The 25,692-nt window shown below is 43.2% G+C and overlaps 2 protein-coding genes across 2 annotated transcripts; both read left to right on the top strand.

The window, feature by feature from the left end:
* Positions 1-5,920: 5,920 nt before the first annotated feature.
* On the top strand, positions 5,921-24,156 carry LOC116358897 (zinc finger protein 501). Its single transcript, XM_031811211.1, has 5 exons — positions 5,921-6,307; positions 6,965-7,580; positions 9,632-10,668; positions 20,272-20,890; positions 21,326-24,156. Exons 2-4 carry the CDS (start codon positions 7,290-7,292, stop codon positions 20,273-20,275), a joined length of 1,332 nt encoding a protein of 443 aa, XP_031667071.1. The 5' UTR covers positions 5,921-6,307; positions 6,965-7,289; the 3' UTR covers positions 20,276-20,890; positions 21,326-24,156.
* Positions 21,336-21,818, top strand: LOC116358818 (zinc finger protein 580-like). Its single transcript, XM_031811051.1, has one exon. It carries the CDS (start codon positions 21,336-21,338, stop codon positions 21,816-21,818), a length of 483 nt encoding a protein of 160 aa, XP_031666911.1.
* Positions 24,157-25,692: the final 1,536 nt, after the last annotated feature.

Genomic DNA, 25,692 nt, shown 5'->3' with positions numbered 1-25,692 from the left:
ATCATAAACCTACGTATTTTGGCCTAAAAGTCTCCGTCAGGGTCAAAACATGATAAAGGCTAATGAGCGAAACGAACACGTTTTTAGTTTTATAATTAAAGAAGCGTTTAAAAATAACAAATGATCAACTTCCACTTCCTGAGTTCCTGAATTCCTGAATTCCTGAGTTCCTGAGTTCCTGAATTCACTTCAATTGTGGCAAAATCAAACAATGAAATGTGACATATTTTCATGCAGAAGGAATAAGACATAGTTGAAACTATGGAAAAAGACATCGCTCACTTACCAATCAGCATATGATGGATTTGACCATTGAGCTAGAGAATATATCCAGTAGGTTCAGGGGAGGAGGGGGTGGGGGGCGCATCATGTGACTACAGTAAAGGGATATTGTTTTTAACGAAGTTACTAATTAATCGTTACTAATTAACTATTAGAAATATAATCTATGCCAGTTAGCCTTGTGCCAATGTGCCCATGGTGATGACACTGAAACACTGAACAGCTGAATAAAGTGTATTGTTTAAAGCAGTGTTTCCCAATTCCAAAAGCGGGGGGCAGGGGGGGGGGGGGGGTTACATTTTGCCCTAGCACCGAACACATTCGATTCAGCTAATCAACTCACCATCAATCAAATTTGATTTGAATCAGGTATGTTAGCACATTGGAAAAATGTGTCCCCGTTCGGGTCCCCAGGACCAGGATTGGGAAACACAGCTTTAAAGGGACATTTCACTCGTAAATTAAAGACTTTCAGACCTCAAAAGTAGACTGGTTTCAAGGTTTCAAGATGGAACCCACAACATTGGTTGTGTAGATCATGCCATATGCCTCAATCCAAAGGGTTTCTCCAGTGCTTATCTTTTCCATTCACTCTGACATGAGTTAACTTTAGAAGTCTGAAAACTGAAAACGTCTGACAACCTTTTAGTTGAAGGTGTAATGTCCCTTTATTACCTGTATGGAGCTGAACTAATGAGCTCATCACTCAGAGTGTTATGTTGGTCTGTCATTGATAATAAGTCATGACCATAGGTCATACTGGTCGGAGCCAGAAGGGCCCATTGGGCGGGAGCCTATCGGTCGTTATGGTGGTAAAGTCAGAAGCTCCGCCTCTTTCAAAAATGTTTCTTCTTCTAATCTGATTTGAAACCTAACCTTAACCTCACTGCCTACTGTATGCCTAACCATAACTTTAAATGAAGACCAACCTCACTGCTTACTGTATGCCTAATCATAACTTTAAATGAAGACCAACCACACTGCCTACTTTATGTCTAACCATAACTTTAAATGAAGACCAACCTCACTGCTTACTTTATGCCTAACTTTAAATGAAGACCAACCACACTGCCTACTTTATGTCTAACCATAACTTTAAATGAAGACCAACCACACTGCTTACTTTATGCCTAACCATAACTTTAAATGAAGACCAACCACACTGCTTACTTTATGCCTAACCATAACTTTAAATGAAGACCAACCACACTGCTTACTTTATGCCTAATCATAACTTTAAATGAAGACCAACCACACTGCTTACTTTATGCCTAACCATAACTTTAAATGAAGACCAACCACACTGCTTACTTTATGCCTAACCATAACTTTAAATGAAGACCAAAAAGCCCATTTTGATTTCCTCTTTCTGTAGCCCAGGTGTTTCCCAGGGATCCAAAGAGAGGCACGTTTTTGGCTTCGCCCCTGTACTAACACAGCTGATTCAAATCAAATGCTTGATGATGATGATGTTGATTATTGGAATGAAGTGTGTGGGTGCTAGGGTAAACACAACACTGTATATCCCTTTGGGTCCCAAGGACCAGGACTGAGAAACAATGAGTGGTGTGAGGCAGAATGATGTACCAGTACACCCCCTGGACAGGACACTAGTCTATCTCCTGTTTCTGTAGGGTGAGGCAGAATGATGTACCAGTACACCCCCTGGACAGGACACTAGTCTATCTCCTGTTTCTGTAGGGTGAGGCAGAATGATGTACCAGTACACCCCTTGGACAGGACACTAGTCTATCTCCTGTTTCTGTAGGGTGAGGCAGAATGATGTACCAGTACACCCCCTGGACAGGACACTAGTCTATCTCCTGTTTCTGTAGGGTGAGGCAGAATGATGTACCAGTACACCCCCTGGACAGGACACTAGTCTATCTCCTGTTTCTGTAGGGTGAGGCAGAATGATGTACCAGTACACCCCCTGGACAGGACACTAGTCTATCTCCTGTTTCTGTAGGGTGAGGCAGAATGATGTACCAGTACACCCCCTGGACAGGACACTAGTCTATCTCCTGTTTCTGTAGGGTGAGGCAGCTTGATGTACCAGTTCACCCCCTGGAAAGATGCTGTCACTGATATCAAGTTATATTTATTAGAGAACCCAATATCTTCCCATGATAATCTTGTGTTGTGCTCACAGTACATTTACACACACACACACACACACACACACACACACACACACTATAAACGTGTGTAATTGTCATCAGTCAGTTACGCAAGAAACTCTTATCTAATGCTGTACAAACAATCCTCAGGTCCATTCTCAAAAACATCATAAAATATAGCCTACTGGTTAATCTTAGTGGTCTGATTAAATCAATTCACAACTGAGTTAGGAAATAGGACACACACAAACAACACACACACACACTGCCACACACACACACACACACACTGCCACACACACACACACACACACACCTGGATTCAATCCAAGGCGTATTATAGAGCAGCTATCCTATGATGTATATTGTTGTGTGTTGAATTGGATTGAATCTCAGTCCCAGTACAAGGGCCTGAAGGCAACACCCACGTTGAGTTTAATGTAACAATGGAGAGAAGTGGAAGGTCCTCAACCAACAGTAACAATGGAGAGAGGTGGAAGGTCCTCAACCAACAGTAACAATGAAGAGAGGTGGAAGGTCCTCAACCAACAGTAACAATGGAGATAAGTGGAAGGTCCTCAACCAACAGTAACAATGAGGAGAAGTGGAAGGTCCTCAACCAACAGTAACAATGAAGAGAAGTGGAAGGTCCTCAACCAACAGTAACAATGGAGAGAGGTGGAAGGTCCTCAACCAACAGTAACAATGAAGAGAAGTGGAAGGTCCTCAACCAACAGTAACAATGAAGAGAAGTGGAAGGTCCTCAACCAACAGTAACAATGGAGAGAGGTGGAAGGTCCTCAACCAACAGTAACAATGGAGAGAGGTGGAAGGTCCTCAACCAACAGTAACAATGGAGAGAGGTGGAAGGTCCTCAACCAACAGTAACAATGGAGAGAGGTGGAAGGTCCTCAACCAACAGTAACAATGGAGAGAAGTGGAAGGTCCTCAACCAACAGTAACAATGGAGAGAAGTGGAAGGTCCTCAACCAACAGTAACAATGGAGAGAGGTGGAAGGTCCTCAACCAACAGTAACAATGGAGAGAGGTGGAAGGTCCTCAACCAACAGTAACAATGGAGAGAGGTGGAAGGTCCTCAACCAACAGTAACAATGGAGAGAGGTGGAAGGTCCTCAACCAACAGTAACAATGGAGAGAGGTGGAAGGTCCTCAACCAACAGTAACAATGGAGAGAAGTGGAAGGTCCTCAACCAACAGTAACAATGGAGAGAAGTGGAAGGTCCTCAACCAACAGTAACAATGGAGAGAAGTGGAAGGTCCTCAACCAACAGTAACAATGGAGAGAAGTGGAAGGTCCTCAACCAACAGTAACAATGGAGAGAGGTGGAAGGTCCTCAACCAACAGTAACAATGGAGAGAAGTGGAAGGTCCTCAACCAACAGTAACAATGGAGAGAAGTGGAAGGTCCTCAACCAACAGTAACAATGGAGAGAAGTGGAAGGTCCTCAACCAACAGTAACAATGGAGAGAGATGGAAGGTGTGCGTGTATGAAAGTGTGTAGATATATGTGAATGGCCTCCTTAGCGCCCCCACCCCTCTTCCCCCGCACAGTTGTGAGCTATAATTTGAATAAAGCTGATTTTAAACACAAACTCATGTCAGGAAAAGACAAAAGGTGAAACTAATCTATGCCTGTTCTGATAAAAACCTCCGGGCATTTAGCCTCGGGGATGCCTTGCTTGACCACACCCTCCTTCCTTGCTCCTGACCACACCCTCCTTCCTTGCTCCTGACCACACCCTCCTTCCTTGCTCCTGACCACACCCTCCTTCCTTGCTCCTGCCCCGCCTCTTCCACCAATCCATTTGTTTTTATGGACAGAAAAGAGCAGGTGCTCTGAGCTGTCCAATCAGGTGCTCTGAGCTGTCCAATCAGGTGCTCTGAGCTGTCCAATCAGGTGCTCTGAGCTGTCCGATCAGGTCCGTTGTCTATTGTCGGCTCTGACACACTGGCTTCTGTGACAGCATAGGCAACACCATTAAGGGCCATCTCCATTCGACTTCCACGAGTTAGTAATCAAACTGAAAGTATGCCTGCCTTCATGTTCCAATCCAACCAGAAGTACACATGGTCGTCCATGTGGGAGAGAAACATGACAACGTGAGAAAGGCTATAGTGGATCTTTTTTTTGCTCTTCATTTCCAAATCATCCTAAAGTATCTACAAATGTATTGTGTAGCTCAATGAAGTTACTTATAGGTGAATTGGACATGAAGTGTGAAAACGCTTAGGTACCATTGACGTGCATTGGATTCGTGCCGTAAATGCTAAAAAGTTAGCTTTTGAAACAGTGACCAGGTAAACAACACCAAAGCATCTGTTGCTGTCATAGCTTGTCCATAGACTTCTGAATGTAATGTGAGTGAACTATCCAAGTCCTGGTCTAAAGAGCAAGAGAACTGTTGGTTATTAGCCTATAGGACTAGCTAGGTTTAATCTGTGTCCGGGAAGTCGTCCCTCACTGTTGTAAATCAAACCCCTGTCAGTGTTGAGTCTGGTCCTGATTGGTAACACTGGCCAGGGTCGGGGTGCAGCAGGAAACGCCATCCGGGTTGCCGTGACAACAGAGTGCCAGTGTTGGACCGGGCCAGCTGCTGCTACCGCTACCGGACCCCCCCCTCCGCTGCCGCCATGTCATCGTCATCGACACACCGGGCATTTCCATGGAAACGGCGCAGGGCAGAGTGTGTTGTTCTCGCCGCCCCACGCGTTCCTGCTGGTGATCAGGAGGTGAGGTTCACAGAGGAGGAGAGGAACGCCGTCGTGAGATGGGTCCAGGAGAACTTTAGAGAAGTCTTTAATGTACACCATGGTGCTGTTCACTGGGGGAGACCAGCTAGAGGGGAGACCAGTGGAGGACCTACTGAAGGACAACAGTCAACTGCTACAACTAGTACCTGTAGGGGCAGATATCATGTCTTCAACAACAAGGAGAAAGGTGACCACAGTCACTGAGCTGCTGGAGAAGAGAGAGGAGATGGTGGAGATCAATGGTGGAAACCACTTCAATGTCAACACACCCAGTAAGGGAGAAAGAAGGGTCTGGTGTGGTGGTCACCATGGTGATGTTAGTGGCAGTTGGAGCTGTGTTCAAATTGATCATTGATGACTTATGGAGCAAAATACAAGATGGTGGGAACTTGGAGAGAAACGGACAATGAACTACTGAGAGAATGATTATCAATGTGTTACTACTAAATTAGAGCTTTAATCCAAGCTTTGGTTAGACTCATTCCTGTAATTTATGTGAGTGTGAATTATAGTCATATGTCAGTCAAGGAGAAAATATTAAGCAATACTGTATCATGCATTGTTTTATCTAACACATTTGTATGCTGATATAAAATTACGTAAAAAATAATTATAACAAATGATGGGAAAAATTAAATACATTTTTTTAAATAAATAAATCAGAATTAGCGTATCATTTTATGACCAAATAAAATGATTTAACAAATGAATGAAAAGCAAATCTATACTGTCTTTTCAAACAGTAGATACGTGTTTTACCATGTGGATTTACGAACAGATAGTTATGTCACTGACAGTACACGTACAGATGATTATGGGCAACCCATGAGAATTAGGGGGTAGGTCTATCTTTATCTCTTATAGAGCATACTTGGAAATGGGACGATATGTCTGATTCATCCGATCCGCAAGGTGGCAGCATTGAGAATGTGGACGTCGAACAAAATCAGCAGAACCAGTCACTACTTCCTTTGCGCTGTGGATTCATGTGCGTTATTGTTTATCTTTGAATGCAAATGTGTTTATTGCAAACTGGGATTGCAATTATTTCCTGATATAACTGTACTGGCTTCTCAGTAAACCGACTCTGAACACCCATGCCCGCCTCAGATTGTTGCCTTCGTCTCTGCAGGTAGGCTATTTGATGTCTCTTGCAGTAGTAACTAGCTAGCTTATGTTTAGCTAGCTCTGGTCCAGTGCGTGTAACTCTATTTAGGAACAACTCGTTGTCTTTGCGCGATTAGACCAGAGCAAGCTGACCAAACGTCATAAATCAGCCAATCAACTGAATAACTACAGTAGCTATAGCTTTCCACAATGCAAGCTATCAAATAAACTTCGCTTTAAGTATCTGTCGAGTTAATTGTCAATATGTAATCAATGCATTATTCATCCGGAAGTAGGTACTGCTTCGGTACTACTTAGGTACTGCTTCGTTTTGCACCAACATAATACATTTGGTAGACTTTTTTTAATCTTTAAAAGAGACCTATCTTGCAGCAAAATGTAGTGTTGAATTTCACAATGAAGATCTATTTATCCTATAATGATTTCATAGATTTTTAGATTAATGATGTGAAAGGTTTAAAAACCAGTCAGGGGGTCTTTCTCACCAATAATAGTTTATTTAATATATCTACTTTGGAGAGATAATACTATTGGATTCCTTATTCTTAGTTAATTTGATTGAGTCTAATTTATACTCTTAAATCTTATGATATAGGCTTAATTTTCTCAATTCTAGTATTCTTATTTACTTTCTCTCCATTGAATCCATTATTTCTTCCAGATGATGACCAGCTCTGTCTTTAAAGGAGAGGACAAGACATCCCCCACATGGTTCCATCCTAGAGCTACAAGACCCTGAGACATTAGTTTAACAGAACACGTTTCTCTGCCCAGATTGAGACTAGGGGTGATGTTCCCCTACTCAGATGTTATTTCATCAACCATTGCTATAACATGATGTGGTTAGTTGAAACTTAAAATACATATCCAGGCGTTGTGAGATCATGTCAGGCGTCAGCAACTTCTGAGCAGAGGAACGCTTCTTACATCAACTCAAAATAGAGGGAGGAGATTCACTGCATAGCGTTAACCTGAATCATCTCAAAATGGCTGCTATCGTGAGACTCCACAGACTAACGAAGGATCAACTGTCTCTTGCTGCTCAGGAGAACAATAACAAACCAGGCAGAAAACCAACAAAGAAGAAGAACTCCACCACCAGAGGAAGGAACCAATCCACAGGAAAAGGAAACAACTCTGCTGACAGTGAAAGTGTTTGTAGCCAGGTATCATCGGCCCCTAAGTGGTGGGGTCGCCCCAAGGGAAGCAAAAACAAACCCAAGATAAGTCTACAACTCTCCAGCGCCATCTTGAGGCCTGACGAGGTAAAACAAGAGGTAGGTTCAAAATTCTGGCTTTTAAATTAACATTTAATTTAGATATTGTATAGCATTTGTATCTGTCTGTGTGAATGTTACAGCTATATGTTTACTAGATATCTGTCTGTGTGAATGTTACAGCTATATGTTTACTAGATATCTGTCTGTGTGAATGTTACAGCTATATGTTTACTAGATATCTGTCTGTGTGAATGTTACAGCTATATGTTTACTAGATATCTGTCTGTGTGAATGTTACAGCTATATGTTTACTAGATATCTGTCTGTGTGAATGTTACAGCTATATGTTTACTAGACATCTGTCTGTGTGAATGTTACAGCTATATGTTTACTAGATGGCTGTCTGTGTGAATGTTGCAGCTATATGTTTACTAGATATGTCTGTGTGAATGTTACAGCTATATGTTTACTAGATCTGTCTGTGTGAATGTTGCAGCTATACACTACCAGTCAAAAGTTTTAGAACACCTACTCATTCAAGGTTTTTCTTTATTTTTACTATTTTCTACATTGTAGAATAATAGTGAAGACATCAAAACTATTAAATAAACATATGGAATCATGTAGTAACCACAAAGCAAAACATATTTGAGATTCTTCAAGTAGCCACCCGTTGCCTTGATGACAGCTTTGCACACGCTTGGCATTCTCTCAACCAGCTTCATGAGGTAGTCACCTGGAGTGCATTTCAATTAGCAGGTGTGCCTTGTTAAAAGTTACATTTGTGGAATTTCGTTCCTCAATGCGTTTGAGCCAATCAGTTTTGCTGTGACAAAGGGGGGTATACAGAAGACAGCCCTATTTGGTAAAAGACCAAGTTCATATTATGGCAAGAACAGCTCAAATAAGCAAAGGGAAACAACAGTCCCTTACTTTAAGACATGAAGGTCAGTCAATGTGGAAAATTTCAAGAACTTTCAATGTTTCTTCAAGTGCAGTCGCAAGAAACCTGAGTTACCTCTGCTGCAGAGGACAAGTTCATAAGAGTTACCAGCCTCAAATTGCAGCCCAAATAAATGCTTCAAAGTTCAAGTAACAGCCACATCTCAACATCAACTGTTCAGAGGAGACTGTGTGAATCAGGCCTTTATGGTCAAATTGCTGCACAGAAACCACTACTAAAGGACACCAACAAGAAGAAGAGACTTGCTTGGACCAAGAAACACGAGCAACAGACATTAGATCGGTGGAAATGTGTCCTTTGGTCTAGAGTCCAAATTTGAGATTTTTGGTTCCAACCGCCGTGTCTTTGTGAGATGCGGTGTGGGTGAATGGATGATCTCCCCATGTGTATTTCCCACCGTAAAGCATGGAGGAGGAGGTGTTATGGTGTGGGGGTGCTTTGCTGGTGACACGGTCTGTGATTTATGTAGAATTCAAGACACACTTACTTAACCAAGTGGCTACCACAGCATTCTGCAGTGATACGCCTTCACATCTGGTTTGCGCTTAGTGGGACTATCATTTGTTTTTCAACAGGACAATGACCCAACACACCTCCAGGCTGTGTAAGGGCTATTTTACCAAGAAGGAGAGTGATGGACTGCTGCCTCAGATGACCTGGCCTCCACAATCCCCCGACCTCAACCAAATTGAGATGGTTTGGGATGAGTCGGACAGCATAGTGAAGGAAAAGCAGCCAACAAGTGCCCAGCATATGTGGGAACTCCTTCTAGACTGTTGGAAAGGCATTCCAGGTGAAGCTGGTTGAGAGAATGGCAATAGTGTGCAAAGCTGTCAAGGCAAAGAGTGGCTATTTGAAAAATCTCAAATATTTTTGATTTGTTTAACACTTTTTTGCTTACATGATTCCATATGTGTTATTTCATAGTTTTGATGTCTTCACTGTTATTATACAATGTAGAAATAGTAAAAAAATAAAGAAAAACCCTTGAAGTAGGAGTTCTAAAATTTTTGACTGGTAGTGTATGTTTACTATATATGTCTGTGTGAATGTTGCAGGTATATGTTTTACTAGATATCTTTGTGTCATACGACCACCACTGAAGTTTCCTCTTGGAAAATAAAGCTATTCTGTTCTAAACCAGGTGAAACAAGAGATGGACGAGCTGCCTATCGGTACAAGAAGTGATGAACACTGGTTGAACTCTGTGAAGACAGAGAGCTACGACCCAGAGATGGGTAACACCAGGGGACCTACAGAGAGCGACCCCAGGACAGATGCACATCAGCTGGGTATCAAGACGGAGGATGCCCCCCTGTACCACCAGGATGGAGGGAGGCGGCTGCGGTCGGCTACCGTTCAGCTGTTCAATCTGGCTGCGTTGCGGTCTGAGCCGGAATGGTGGCCTCGCAACCAGAAGGTCCGCCGGTTTCCGTGTCCAGACTGCGGCCAGAAGTTCTTCTCCAAAACCACGCTGGAGTTACACTCCCGGATCCACACCCAGTACCAGCCGTACTCCTGTGAGGTGTGCCATAAAACCTTCTCCCGGAAAGGCGGTCTGGTCGAGCACCGACCAATCCATGAGGTGGAACGTCCCTTCGCCTGCCTCCAATGCGGCAGAACCTTCACGTTCAAATCCAACCTGACCCGCCACATGCGGTTCCACAGCGACGCGCGGCCCTACGTCTGCTCCCAGTGCGGCCAAGGCTTCAAGATCTCCGCCCAACTCAAGAGCCACATGATTTCCCACAGCGGGTATAAACCGTACGTGTGCCCGGAGTGCGGCCAGAGTTTCGTCCGTTACATGAGTCTGAAGTATCACCGGCTGAGCCACACCGGCGAGCGCCCGCTGTCCTGCCCAGAGTGTCCCATGACCTTTGCCCGGCCGCACACCCTTATGATCCACCGACGACAACACACCGGGGAGACGCCGTTCTCTTGCCAGGACTGTGGGAAGAGGTTCAAACAGGGGTGCCAACTGAAAGACCACGTTAGAAGGAAACACACAGGGGAGAAACCATACAAATGCTCCGAGTGTGACAAGTGCTTCGTCACTTCGGCGTCTCGTAAAGTACACATGGTTGTCCACACAGGAGAGAAGCCGTACAAATGCACAGAGTGCTGTAGGAGCTACAGTCAGAGTGGGGGCCTGAAGAGGCACAGGTGTGAGCAGCAAACCAGGTGAGCGGAACCTCGGGGCTACGCCCCAAATGGCACCCTATTCTCTAACTAGTGACCATAGGGCTCTGGTCAAAAGTAGTGCACTATATAGGGAATAGGGCTCTGGTCAAAAGTAGTGCACTATATAGGGAATAGGGCTCTGGTCAAAAGTAGTGCACTATATAGGGAATAGGGCTCTGGTCAAAAGTAGTGCACTATATAGGGAATGGGGCTCTGGTCAAAAGTAGTGCACTATATAGGGAATAGGTTTCCATTTGGGACGTAGACCCAGTGTTCTGAGTGTAGGAACTGGAGAGAACTGGAGAGTGGATCCTTAAAGCAGTACAAATCAAAATCAAATGTATTTATAAAGCCCTTCTTACATCAGCTGATGTCTCAAAGTGCTGTACAGAAACCCAGCCTAAAACCCCAAACAGCAAGCAATGCAGGTGTAGAAGCACGGTGGCTAGGAAAAACTCCCTAGAAAGGCCAAAACCTAGGAAGGAACCTAGAGAGGAACCAGGCTATGGGGGGTGGCCAGTCCTCTTCTGGCTGTGCGGGGTGGAGATTATAACAGAACATGGCCAAGATGTTCAAATGTTCATAAATGACCAGCATGGTCAAATAATAATAATCACAGTAGTTATCGAGGGTGCAGCAAGTCAGCACCTCAGGAGTAAATGTCAGTTGTCTTTTCATAGCCGATCATTAAGAGTATCTCTACCGCTCCTGCTGTCTCTAGAGAGATGAAAACAGCAGGTCTGGGACAGGTAGCACGTCCGGTGAACAGGTCAGGGTTCCATAGCCGCAGGCAGAACAGGTGTAAGCAGCCACGTAGGTGACAGAAGCCAGGTGAGAGGATTCTCAGGTGTCCTGAGTTGGGAAACTGGCCTTTGTTTATGCAGGATTTAAAGGAGCAATCTGGGATTGGTACATATATTCTTCAAGAAGAAATGTAATTTAGAAATGCCTCTTGAATTTAGTTAAATTGTCTGACCCCATCAGACCTCTAAATATATGATTGCATCACCAGGGAAAATAATAGGCTGTTCCATTGACTGTTCCATCAGTTATTGAACCCTCAATAGGCTGTTCCATTGACTGTTCTATCAGTTATGGAACCCTCAATAGGCTGTTCCATTGACTGTTCTATCAGTTATTGAACCCTCAATAGGCTGTTCCATTGACTGTTCCATCAGTTATTGAACCCTCAATAGGCTGTTCCATTGACTGTTCTATCAGTTATGGAACCCTCAATAGGCTGTTCCATTGACTGTTCTATCAGTTATTGAACCCTCAATAGGCTGTTCCATTGACTGTTCTATCAGTTATTGAACCCTCAATAGGCTGTTCCATTGACTGTTCCATCAGTTATTGAACCCTCAATAGGCTGTTCCATTGACTGTTCTATCAGTTATGGAACCCTCAATAGGCTGTTCCATTGACTGTTCCATCAGTTATTGAACCCTCAATAGGCTGTTCCATTGACTGTTCTGTCAGTTATTGAACCCTCAATAGGCTGTTCCCTTGACTGTTCTCAGTTATTGAACCCTCAATAGGCTGTTCCATTGACTGTTCTATCAGTTATTGAACCCTCAATAGGCTGTTCCCTTGACTGTTCTATCAGTTATTGAACCCTCAATAGGCTGTTCCATTGACTGTTCCATCAGTTATTGAACCCTCAATAGGCTGTTCCATTGACTGTTCTAGCAGTTATTGAACCCTCAATAGGCTGTTCCATTGACTGTTCCATCAGTTATTGAACCCTCAATGGGCTGTTCATTGACTGTTCTATCAGTTACTGAACCCTCAATGGGCTGACCTGTTTTCCCTGTGATGCAGTCCCACTCTCACCTGATGTGTGATGTGACCGTTGCGGGACGGGTTCCCCAGACGCAGATTAAGCCAAGTCCTGGAACTAAAAGCAGGAGAATCTCCAGTGTAATAGGTTTTTATCCTAAGCGTTAGGCTTAATCTGTGGAAACCGGCCCTCCATGTTGTAAAACAGTCTTTGTATTGAAACTTCAAATCAAATTTTATGTCACATACACATGGTTAGCAGATGTTATTGGTCACATACACATGGTTAGCAGATGTTAATGGTCACATACACATGGTTAGCAGATGTTATTGGTCACATACACATGGTTAGCAGATGTTATTGGTCACATACCCATGGTTAGCAGATGTTATTGGTCACATACCCATGGTTAGCAGATGTTATTGGTCACATACACATGGTTAGCAGATGTTAATGGTCACATACACATGGTTAGCAGATGTTAATGGTCACATACCCATGGTTAGCAGATGTTATTGGTCACATACACATGGTTAGCAGATGTTAATGGTCACATACCCATGGTTAGCAGATGTTAATGGTCACATACCCATGGTTAGCAGATGTTAATGGTCACATAGACATGGTTAGCAGATGTTATTGGTCACATACACATGGTTAGCAGATGTTATTGGTCACATACACATGGTTAGCAGATGTTATTGGTCACATACACATGGTTAGCAGATGTTATTGGTCACATGCACATGGTTAGCAGATGTTAATGGTCACATACCCATGGTTAGCAGATGTTAATGGTCACATACACATGGTTAGCAGATGTTATTGGTCACATACACATGGTTAGCAGATGTTATTGGTCACATACACATGGTTAGCAGATGTTATTGGTCACATGCACATGGTTAGCAGATGTTAATGGTCACATACACATGGTTAGCAGATGTTATTGGTCACATACACATGGTTAGCAGATGTTATTGGTCACATACCCATGGTTAGCAGATGTTATTGGTCACATATACATGGTTAGCAGATGTTAATGGTCACATACCCATGGTTAGCAGATGTTAATGGTCACATACACATGGTTAGCAGATGTTATTGGTCACATACCCATGGTTAGCAGATGTTATTGGTCACATACCCATGGTTAGCAGATGTTATTGGTCACATACACATGGTTAGCAGATGTTAATGGTCACATACCCATGGTTAGCAGATGTTAATGGTCACATACACATGGTTAGCAGATGTTATTGGTCACATACCCATGGTTAGCAGATGTTATTGGTCACATACCCATGGTTAGCAGATGTTATTGGTCACATACACATGGTTAGCAGATGTTAATGGTCACATGCACATGGTTAGCAGATGTTAATGGTCACATACACATGGTTAGCAGATGTTAATGGTCACATACACATGGTTAGCAGATGTTAATGGTCACATACACATGGTTAGCAGATGTTATTGGTCACATACACATGGTTAGCAGATGTTATTGGTCACATGCACATGGTTAGCAGATGTTAATGGTCACATACACATGGTTAGCAGATGTTAATGGTCACATACACATGGTTAGCAGATGTTAATGGTCACATACACATGGTTAGCAGATGTTATTGGTCACATACACATGGTTAGCAGATGTTAATGGTCACATACCCATGGTTAGCAGATGTTATTGGTCACATACACATGGTTAGCAGATGTTATTGGTCACATACACATGGTTAGCAGATGTTATTGGTCACATGCACATGGTTAGCAGATGTTAATGGTCACATACACATGGTTAGCAGATGTTATTGGTCACATACACATGGTTAGCAGATGTTATTGGTCACATGCACATGGTTAGCAGATGTTAATGGTCACATACACATGGTTAGCAGATGTTATTGGTCACATACACATGGTTAGCAGATGTTAATGGTCACATACACATGGTTAGCAGATGTTATTGGTCACATACACATGGTTAGCAGATGTTAATGGTCACATACACATGGTTAGCAGATGTTAATGGTCACATACACATGGTTAGCAGATGTTATTGGTCACATACACATGGTTAGCAGATGTTATTGGTCACATACACATGGTTAGCAGATGTTATTGGTCACATACACATGGTTAGCAGATGTTAATGCGAGTGTAGCAAAATGCTTTGTATAAAAAAACATGCATCTACTATTAATGGCATGGTTGAGACTGAAAGCCTTTTGTTGGAGACGATTCTTACATCTCTACACCTGCATTGCTTGCTGTTTGGGGTTTCAGCCTGGGTTTCTGTACAGCACGTTGAGATATCAGCTGATGTAAGAAGGGCTTTATATAAATACATTTGATTTGATGATTATCATGATGTATAGAACAGGTTGTAACATGATGATGGGTGGAACGGAGTAAATGGAATGGAGTCTAACACATGGAAACCATGGAAACCGTGTGTGATGATTATCAGGATGTATAGAACAGGTTGTACCATGATGATGGGTGGAACGGTGTAAATGGAATGGATTCTAACACATGGAAACCATGGAAACCGTGTGTGTGATGCCGTTCCACCTGTTCCGCTCCATTACCACAAGCCCGTCCTCCCCAATGAAGGTGCCACCAGCCTCCTGTGGTGCCATGCTTATGTCATTTATGCCCAAGTGATTAATAGAACTGATCAATAAGCGTGTTGGTGAGTGATAAGGGCCAGTCAGAAAGAGGAGACCGTAAAAGGGCTGGTTTAAACAACACTGACAGGTTCAGGGACGCTCTTTACGGAATGATGGAGGAGATTACAATGTAACTGAAGAATCACACTGCTTAAAAGGTGAGATCCCTTTTGGCTACTAAACCAGAGCCATGTCTTACGTATCCAGCAGGTTAGTGTGATTAACAGGGTTGGCTGTAGGGAGGATCTATGTGACATTTTGCTTTGACCTTTGACCTTGTAGCCTAACGGGGCAGTTGAAGGGCACTACAGAAAAACGCCAGCGCTGCATGAACTTTGAACTTGAGAATTGACTAAAAGTAGATGAATGAATCTGCTATGTTTTGAGCAAACTAAAATGGACTAGGAATGAATATATATTTTTTACTTATACTGATTAAGGAGGTATATTGAAGACTTAAAAACAATATGAAATATAACAGGAATCAATATAAAATTGCTGCAATATTGCTTGCTATAAGTTACATTGGGACAAGATGTCCCATAACATCTGTTCAGTCATTTGATGACATGTTGAACGCTCTCAGTAGACAACGTATCAAAGTAAACCACACCTGTTTCATTGATGAGGTCATTCCATGGCACTTCCTGTAACCCCGTTGATAATGGCTGACCTTGGCTTCGACCTCAGCTCTTCAGGCTGTCTCAGGGAGATATACAAACATTTCCAATTCACACAAGTACACACTTGTACAAGTGTGAAATAGGACAAATAGAAGCACCTGCGTACCATACTGTCGAGGTAAATGTTTTTAAATATTTGCTTATGTCAGGAGGGAAGGAATTACTGGGAAAATACAAACGTTTTGATGATGAACAAAAAGGAAGTAATGCTGTAACTCCTGGGCTGTCAGGAGGAGTCATAGTTGATTACCAGAATTTAGTCAAATATTCTGACTTAAAAATAAAATAAATGCTTTAAATCAATTTATATATCGTATTTATATATAGTATTTATATATAGTATTTATATATAGTATTTATATATAGTATATTTATATAGTATTTATATATAGTATTTTTATATATAGTATATTTATATATAGTATTTATATATAGTATTTATATATAGTATTTATATATAGTATTTTATATATAGTATATTTATATATAGTATTTATATATAGTATTTATATATAGTATTTATATATAGTATATTTATATATAGTATATTTATATATAGTATTTATATATAGTATTTATATATAGTATTTATATATAGTATATTTATATAGTATTTATATATAGTATTTATATATAGTATTTATATATAGTATTTATATATAGTATTTATATAGTAGTGTTAGATTGTATTTCTAATGTTTTGATTTCACCTCTGTTACACAAGACTACCACAGTATGGCTGAGGTCATTAGAGGAGACTACCACAGTATGGCTGAGGTCATTAGAGGAGACTACCACAGTATGGCTGAGGTCATTAGAGGAGACTACCACAGTATGGCTGAGGTCATTAGAGGAGACTACCACAGTATGGCTGAGGTCATTAGAGGAGACTACCACAGTATGGCTGAGGTCATTAGAGGAGACTACCACAGTATGGCTGAGGTCATTAGAGGAGACTACCACAGTATGGCTGAGGTCATTAGAGGAGACTACCACAGTATGGCTGAGGTCATTAGAGGAGACTACCACAGTATGGCTGAGGTCATTAGAGGAGACTACCACAGTATGGCTGAGGTCATTAGAGGAGACTACCACAGTATGGCTGAGGTCATTAGAGGAGAACAGACCGACTCAGGTAAGAAGCCCCTCAGAATGAGCTTTTCATTTTGTTTTTGGTGTCTCGACTTTTCCTGGTTTCAGGTTCATGAATATCATCACTTATAGGACTCATTTAGATTGTCTGTGATTTTCTCTGGGCAGAAAGCCCCTGGCCTTGTCGTCAAGAGTATCAGTAGCTCAGAGAGTCTTACTGACACTCATTTAGATTGTCTGTGATTTTCTCTGGGCAGAAAGCCCCTGGCCTTATCGTCAAGAGTATCAGTAGCTCAGAGAGTCTTACTGACACTCATGTTTACTGTGTTTTACATTTGATTCATGCATTTCACTCTGTTGTTCATGCAGATAAATTATGATTTAAACTAATGTGAAATCAACCAAATATTTCACCCTATCATTGAATTTAGGTTGAAAGTTGGGTGGAAAAAAAACAATTCCCCTTTAAGTTGATGACTTTTGGCAAATCCAGTCAGTTTTCCACGTTGATTCAACGTCATCACATTGAATATTTTTGGTTTAAATGATGTTGAAACAACATTGATTCAACCATATTTTTTTTGCCCAGTGGGACAGTAAGATGTGACTTAGAATAGTTCTGCTGGGTATGACTGTAGGAGGAAAGAGGAAACACCAAACTGGGGAGAAATGTCTTCACAGTAGAGGCTTCCTCTGTGTCTGTGACCACAGTGTCAGTCAGAATATAGAGTTCTGGATGGGACCAACATCATTGTCATGGAAACCCCAGGAGTAATCAGTGAAATGCCTGGATCGCTCTCGTCCTCGTGTTCTACTGCTGGGGGGGGGGGGGGGGGGGGGGGGGGGGGGGGGGGGGGCGAGGAGAAGGAACAATCCAGGAGAGTTTTGGATCACAAAGTTCACCGGAGTACTGTTCACACATATAGACCTGTTGAAGGGTAAACCTATAATGGCCTGTCTGAAGAGCAGTCCAGACCTTCAGGTGCTCAATGCTAACTGGTGGTGGATCCAATGTTTTCAACATTGAAGTCAAAGGCAACATTGGAGAAGTTAAATGACTGCTTGACAATATTGATCCAGTATCATACCAGAACTGGGGATACTACTACATGGAAGAGGCAGAAAGATCAGAGCTGAAGAGCAACGGAGGAGAGAAGAGGCAGAGAGATCAGAGCTGAAGAGCAACAGAGGAGAGAAGAGGCAGAGAGATCAGAGCTGAAGAGCAACAGAGGAGAGAAGAGGCTGAGAGATCAGAGCTGAAGAGCAACAGAGGAGAGAAGAGGCTGTGAGATCAGAGCAATAGAGGAGAGAAGAGGCTGAGAGATCAGAGCAACAGAGGAGAGAAGAGGCTGAGAGATCAGAGCTGAAGAGCAACAGAGGAGAGAAGAGGCTGAGAGATCAGAGCTGAAGAGCAATAGAGGAGAGAAGAGGCTGAGAGATCAGAGCAACAGAGGAGAGAAGAGGCAGAGAGATCAGAGCTGAAGAGCAACAGAGGAGAGAAGAGGCAGAAAGATCAGAGCTGAAGAGCAACAGAGGAGAGAAGAGGCTGAGAGATCAGAGCTGAAGAGCAATAGAGGAGAGAAGAGGCTGAGAGATCAGAGCAACAGAGGAGAGAAGAGGCAGAAAGATCAGAGCTGAAGAGCAACGGAGGAGAGAAGAGGCAGAGAGATCAGAGCTGAAGAGCAACAGAGGAGAGAAGAGGCAGAAAGATCAGAGCTGAAGAGCAACGGAGGAGAGAAGAGGCAGAGAGATCAGAGCTGAAGAGCAACAGAGGAGAGAAGAGGCTGAGAGATCAGAGCTGAAGAGCAACAGAGGAGAGAAGAGGCTGAGAGATCAGAGCTGAAGAGCAACAGAGGAGAGAAGAGGCTGAGAGATCAGAGCTGAAGAGCAACAGAGGAGAGAAGAGGCTGAGAGATCAGAGCTGAAGAGCAACAGAGGAGAGAAGAGGCTGAGAGATCAGAGCTGAAGAGCAACAGAGGAGAGAAGAGGCTGAGAGAGGTGAAGGTGAAGAGCAAAGAAAGACAATATTTTACAACATACACTTTCTGCCTTACAGGAGGCAAAACTAATGTGGACATAAAAGATCTAGCACAACTAGCTACATTAAGTTGTCTCTGTGTATTACTATGTGGTTATGGTTTTAGGTGCAGACAGTATATCCACAGATGAAAAGAGAAAATCCATAAGAATTGGGTCTATAAGAATATCTCTAATAGAGCATGTTGTAGTATGGAAATGGGACGAAATGTCTTCATCCGCTCCGCTAGGTGGCAGCACTGAGAATGTGGAGGTCTTGGAACAAAATCAACAACAGTAGTCACTACTTCCCATGCGCTGTGGATACATGTGGTATTATTTATCTTGGAATGCAACAGTGTTTCTTGCAAACGGGGATTGCAATTATTTATCTTGAAATGAAATGTACAGGCTTCTCAGTAAACCGACTCGTACCAGCCATGACCACTGCAGATTGCTGCCGTCCCTGCAGGTAGGCCATTAGATGTCTCTTGCAGTAGTAGACCAGAGCTAGTTGACCAAGCATCATCGACTAGCTAGCTACTGAATAACTACAGCTGCAAATATCCAACGGGGGAGTTGATTATCAATATATAATCAATGCGGTATTTATCCAAAAGTAACTTTAGATTCGGATTCGTTTTGCACCAACAGAATGCATTTGGTGGACTTTGTTTTATCCTTAAAAAATACTCTTACATCAACATGTAATTAGTGTTGTATTTCACCATGAAGTTCTATTTAACCTAGAGTTATCTTGTGGTTTTTTTAGTTTAGGGATGTTAAAAGTATTTTTTTTTAAACGGTCTTAGACACCAAGAATTGTTTATTTAAAGATGCAATATGTAACTTTTTGGGCTACCGGGACCAAATTCACATAGAAATGTAAGTTATAGATCTGTCATTCTCATTGAAAGCAAGTCTCAGAAGCGGTTGATCTGTTCTATGTGTACTATTTCTGTGCCTCCCGTTCATAAAAAGTGTTTTATGCATCTTTTACCTTCAGTTTTGTACACCAGCTTCCAACAGCTGAAAATACTATACTGGTTACGGAAAAGCTACTTCATAGCGGTTTAGGGTACAAGGATTCTCTACACTATACATGCTGGTTTTGTCAAACTGAAAGTAGGTGAACTATTCCAACATTATCAACCAGGAAATGGCGGAGGGATTTCTGCATAGGGCATCTTTACTATATTAATATATCTACTTTGGAGAGATGATACTATTAGTTTCCATTATTCTTACTCTGGTCAATTCCATTTTTTTTCTTCGGGTTGATATGCCTCTTTTCTTACTTTGTAGGCTTACTTTTCTCAATTCTTATTGACTTTCTCTCCATTGTTTCTTACAGATGATGACCAGCTCGGTTTTTAAAGGAGAGGACCAGACATCCCCCACATGGTTCCATCCTAGAGCTACAAGACCCTGAGACATTAGTTTAACAGAACACGTTTCTCTGCCCAGATTGAGACTAGGGGTAATGTTCCCCTGCTCAGATGTTACATTCATCAACCAATGGTTGCCTGCCACAACATCAACGGTGTTATAGACTGACAGCTATAACATGATTTGGTTAGTTGATACAATGCCTGGATAGGTATTTTAAGTAAGATCTGTCAGGCGTCAGCAACTTTTGACCAGAGAAACTCGCCTTACATCAACTCAAAATGGCTGCTGTCGTTTCTTTACCTATCGTGAGACTCCACAGACTAACGAAGGATCAACTGTCTCTCGCTGCTCAGAAGAACAATAACAAACCAGGCAGAAAACCAACAAAGAAAAACTCCACCACCAGAGGAAGGAACCAATCCACAGGAAAAGGAAACAACTCTGCTGACAGTGAAAGTGTTTGTAGCCAGGTATCATCGGCCCCTAAGTGGTGGGGTCGCCCCAAGGGAAGCAAAAACAAACCCAAGATAAGTCTACAACTCTCCAGCGCCATCTTGAGGCCTGACGAGGTAAAACAAGAGGTAGGTTCAAAATTCTGGCTTTTAAATTAACATTTAATTGAGATTGTATAGCATTTGTATCTGTCTGTGTGAATGTTACAGCTATATGTTTACTAGATATCTGTCTGTGTGAATGTTACAGCTATATGTTTACTAGATATCTGTCTGTGTGAATGTTGCAGCTATATGTTTACTAGATAACGGTCTGTGTGAATGTTACAGCTATATGTTTACTAGATATCTGTCTGTGTGAATGTTACAGCTATATGTTTACTAGATATGTCTGTGTGAATGTTGCAGCTATATGTTTACTAGATATCTGTCTGTGTGAATGTTGCAGCTATATGTTTACTAGATATCTGTCTGTGTGAATGTTACAGCTATATGTTTACTAGATATCTTGACTGGTTTGTAAGTTTCCTCAGAGAAAAATAAAGGTATTCTAATTTAAACCAGGTGAAACGAGATGGACGAGCTGCCTATCGGGACAAAAATTGAACACTGGTTGAACTCTGTGAAGCCAGAGAGCTATGACCCAGAGATGGGTAACACCAAGGGACCTCCTACAGAGAGCGACCCCAAGACAGATGCACATCACCTGGGTATCAAGGCAGAGGCTGCCCCCCTGTACTTCCAAGATGGAAGGAGACGCCTGCGGTCGGCTACCAGCCAGCCGTTCAATCTGACTGCATTCCGGTCCGACCCAGAACGGCGGCCTCGCAACCAGAAGGTCCGCCGGTTTCCGTGCCCAGATTGTGGACGGAAGTTCTTCTCCAAAACCACGCTGGAGTTCCACTCCCGGATCCACACACAGTACTGGCCGTACTCCTGCGAGGTGTGCCATAAAACCTTCTCCCGGAAAGCCTGCTTGGACGACCAATCCACGATGCGGAACGTCCTTTCATCTGCCCGCAGTGCGGCAGGACCTTCACATTCAAATCCAACCTGACCCGGCACATGCGTTTCCACAGCGATGCGCAGCCCTATGTCTGCCCCCAGTGCGGCCAAGGCTTCAAGATCTCCGCCCACCTGAAGCGTCACAAGACGGCCCACAGTGGGTGTAAACTGTACGTGTGGCCAGAGTTACATGAGTCTGAAGTATCATCGGCTGAGCCACACCGGCGAGCGCCCGCTGTCCTGACCAGAGTGTCCCATGACCTTTGCCCGACCGCACTTCCTTATGGTACACCGGGGAGACGCTGTTCTCTTGCCAGGACTGTGGGAACCAGGTCAAACAGGGGTGCAAGCTAAAATACCACGTCAGAAGGAAACACACAGGGGAGAAACCTTACAAATGCTCCGATTGCGACAAGTGCTTTGTCACTTCGGGGGCCCGTAATGCACACATGGTTGTCCACACCGGAGAGAAGCCGTACAAATGCATGGAGTGTGGTATTAGCTACAGTCAGAGTGGGAATCTAACGCAGCACATGAGGAGACACACAGGGGGAGAAACCATACAAATGCTCCGAGTGCGACAAGTGCTTTGTCAATTCTACGTTGCGTAAAGTGCACATGGTTGTCCACACAGGGGAGAAGCCGTACAAATGCACGCAGTGCGGTAAGAGCTACAGTCAAACTGGGTCCCTGAAGAGGCACAGGTGTAAGAAGAAACCCAGGTGAGAGGAACCTCTGGGGTACATCCCAAATGCCTCCCTATAAAGTGCACTAGGGCCCACAGGGCTCTGGTCAAAAGTAGTGCACTATATGGAATAGGATGCCATTTGGGACACCGTCCCAGTGTTCTCAGTGTCGGAACTGGAGAGCAACGGAGAGTCGATCCTTAAAATGAGCCCAGGTGAAAGGAACCAGGTTATAGGATTCTCCGGTGTTCTGAGTAGGGAAACTGGACTTTATACAGGACTTAAAAAGGGACAATCTGTGATTGGTACATTCATTTTTGGACTTTTTGGACACGTAGCCATTGATTCTTGAAAAATATAATTTATAACTGCCTCATGAACTTACTGCAGTTAAACTGTCCCCAGTAGAACTCAAAATGTAAGATCACCTGACCAGGGAAATCTCTAGGCCTATTCACTCTTCTATCAATTATTTAACCCTCAATGAAATCAACCACTTTCACTGTGATGCAGTTTAACTTACCTGATGTGTGTTGTAAATGTTCAAGGGAGGTTTCCCGGACACAGATTAAGCCAAATCCTGGACTAAAAAGCAAGAGAATCTCCATTGAAATAGGGTTTTTATCCCAGGACTAGGTCCTACTTAATAGAGAAGTTGTATTGAAACGGCCCTGTCCAAATGGTTGACTGATGAATTGAACGGATCAATAAACTGACTTGTTAGACTGTATTGTGTGTATGTGTCTCCATAGTGGCAGCGTTGAGGCTGCTTCTGATTGGTAACACTGGGCAGGGTCAGAGTTCAGCAGGAAACACCATCATTGGCAGAGACCTTCTGAGTGGACTTCTCTATGGTTGCCATGACCACAGATTGTGAGAGTTAGACCGGGCCAGCTGCTACTACCGCTAGAGGGTCAACCGGACGGGCCACCCACTGCTCCCGCCACGTCGACCACACCCCGGGCCTCCCGCCACGTCGACCACACCCCGGGCCTCCCGCCACGTCGACCACACCCCGGGCCTCCCGCCACGTCGACCACACCCCGGGTCTTTCCGCCTCTCCAGGATCTCACACGTTCCTGCTGGTGATCAGCGGGTGAGGTTCGCAGAGGGATACCCTCATGAGGTGGATCCAGGAGAACTTTAGAGAAGTCTTTAATGTACACCATGGTGCTGTTCACTGGGGGAGACCAGCTAGAGGGGAGACCAGTGAAGGACAACAGTCAACTGCTGCAACTAATCAGTACCTGCAGGGGCAGATATCATGTCTTCAACAACAAGGAGAAAGGTGACCACAGTCACTGAGCTGCTGGAGAAGAGAGAGGAGATGGTGGAGAGCAATGGTGGAAACCACTTCAATGTCAACACACCCAGTAAGAGAGAAAGAAGGGTCTGGTGGTCACCATGGTGATGTTAGTGGCAGTTGGAGCTGTGTTCAAATTGATGGTTGATGACTTATGGAGCAAAATACAAGATGGTGATGTGAAAATCAATACATTATGACTACATTGAATTACAGAGCTTTGATCTAAATTTTGGTTCGACTCATTGTTGACTTTTATTTACTCCCATTTTATGTGAGTTTGAATGATGGTCATATGTCATTAAGGAGATACATTCTGTATCATACATTGTTGTCCAACACATTTGTATGCCGAAGTCAAATTCTGTAACAAATCATGAAATAAATTGAGATTTTTTTTATGTAAACTAATTATTTAACAAATGAATGAAAAGGAGTACAAAACATTAAGAACACCTCTTTCCATGACAGACTACCCAGGTGAAAGATATGATCCCTTATTGATGTCACTTGTTAAACAGTTCAATCAGTGTAGATTAAGGGGAGGAGTCGGGTTAAAGATGAAGGGGAGGAGACGGGTTAAAGATGAAGGGGAGGAGACGGGTTAAAGATGAAGGGGAGGGGTCGGGTTAAAGATGAAGGGGAGGAGACGGGTTAAAGATGAAGGGGAGGGGTCGGGTTAAAGATGAAGGGGAGGGGTCGGGTTAAAGATGAAGGGGAGGGGTCGGGTTAAAGATGAAGGGGAGGGGTCGGGTTAAAAATGAAGGGGAGGGGTCGGGTTAAAGATGAAGGGGAGGAGACGGGTTAAAGATGAAGGGAAGGAGACGGGTTAAAGATGAAGGGAAGGAGACAGGTTAAAGTTGAAGGGGAGGAGACAGGTTAAAGTTGAAGGGGAGGAGACAGGTTAAAGTTGAAGGGGAGGAGACAGGTTAAAGGTGAAGGGGAGGAGTCAGGTTAAAGATGAAGGGGAGGAGTCAGGTTAAAGATGAAGGGGAGGAGTCAGGTTAAAGATGAAGGGGAGGAGACAGGTTAAAGATGAAGGGGAGGAGACAGGTTAAAGATGAAGGGGAGGAGACAGGTTAAAGATGAAGGGGAGGAGACAGGTTAAAGAATGGGGTATGGTAGTGGGTGCCAGGCACACCAGTTTGTGTCAAGAACTGCAACGCTGCTGGGTTTTTCACACTCAACAGTTCCCGTGTGCATCAAGAATGTTCCACCACCCAAAGGACATCCAGCCAACTTGACACAACAGTAGGAAGCATTGGAGTCAACATGGACCAGCGTCTCTGTGGAGTCCGTGCCCAAATGAATTGAGGCTGTTCTGAGGGCAAAAGTGGTGGCTGGGGTTCAACTCAATATTAGGAAGGTGTCCTTGATGTTTTGTACACTCAGTTTATACTGTCTCTAAGGTTTATGTAGAGGTAATGATTGTAGATCGTACACGCACAGATGAATAGGGGAAACCCATAAGAATCTATCTAATTGGTATTGTACATGTATTAAATGGAACTAAATGTCTAATTCCTCCGCTCCGCTAGGTGGCAGTAATGTGGATGTCTTGACCAAGAAGAGCAGCAGAAGCAGTCACAACTTCCTTTGATCTGTCTGTTCAGGGTTGCCATGTTTGCAGTTTTGACAATTGGGCAACTTTGAAAATGATGTCACGGGTAAAAATGTATTGGTTGTGGGTTTTTGGGCTACTTCTAAGTTGCACCGCGGTCGCCATGGCATTTCTCTTAAAAAAATAAATTTCCCAGCAGGTTATAGGGAAACACAAGCACTTCTTACCTCAAATCGCCAAGCTATTCATGTAGAATAAATGAGTATTAATTTGAACTAAGCAATACGCTAAATTGTTCAGTTTACATTTTGCCTGGTCTACTGTAGACTATCTGAAATTAGATGTAGGCCTATCAGGGGCTATAGGATACATCTAA

Source organism: Oncorhynchus kisutch, unplaced genomic scaffold (genome assembly GCF_002021735.2).
Source record: "Oncorhynchus kisutch isolate 150728-3 unplaced genomic scaffold, Okis_V2 Okis01b-Okis20b_hom, whole genome shotgun sequence".
Taxonomy (NCBI): Eukaryota; Metazoa; Chordata; class Actinopteri; order Salmoniformes; family Salmonidae; genus Oncorhynchus; species Oncorhynchus kisutch.
The sequence above is the reverse complement of the archived record's forward strand: the minus strand, read 5'-3'. Positions and strand labels throughout refer to the sequence as shown.

Excerpts from the sequence above, each read along its gene's own strand:
- LOC116358897 (XM_031811211.1), top strand. The coding sequence starts at position 7,290 with ATGGCTGCTATCGTGAGACTCCACAGACTAACGAAGGATCAACTGTCT. Across the intron at positions 7,581-9,631 it reads CTGACGAGGTAAAACAAGAG|GTGAAACAAGAGATGGACGA; the intron begins GTAGGTTCAAAA and ends GTTCTAAACCAG.
- LOC116358818 (XM_031811051.1), top strand. The coding sequence starts at position 21,336 with ATGGACGAGCTGCCTATCGGGACAAAAATTGAACACTGGTTGAACTCT.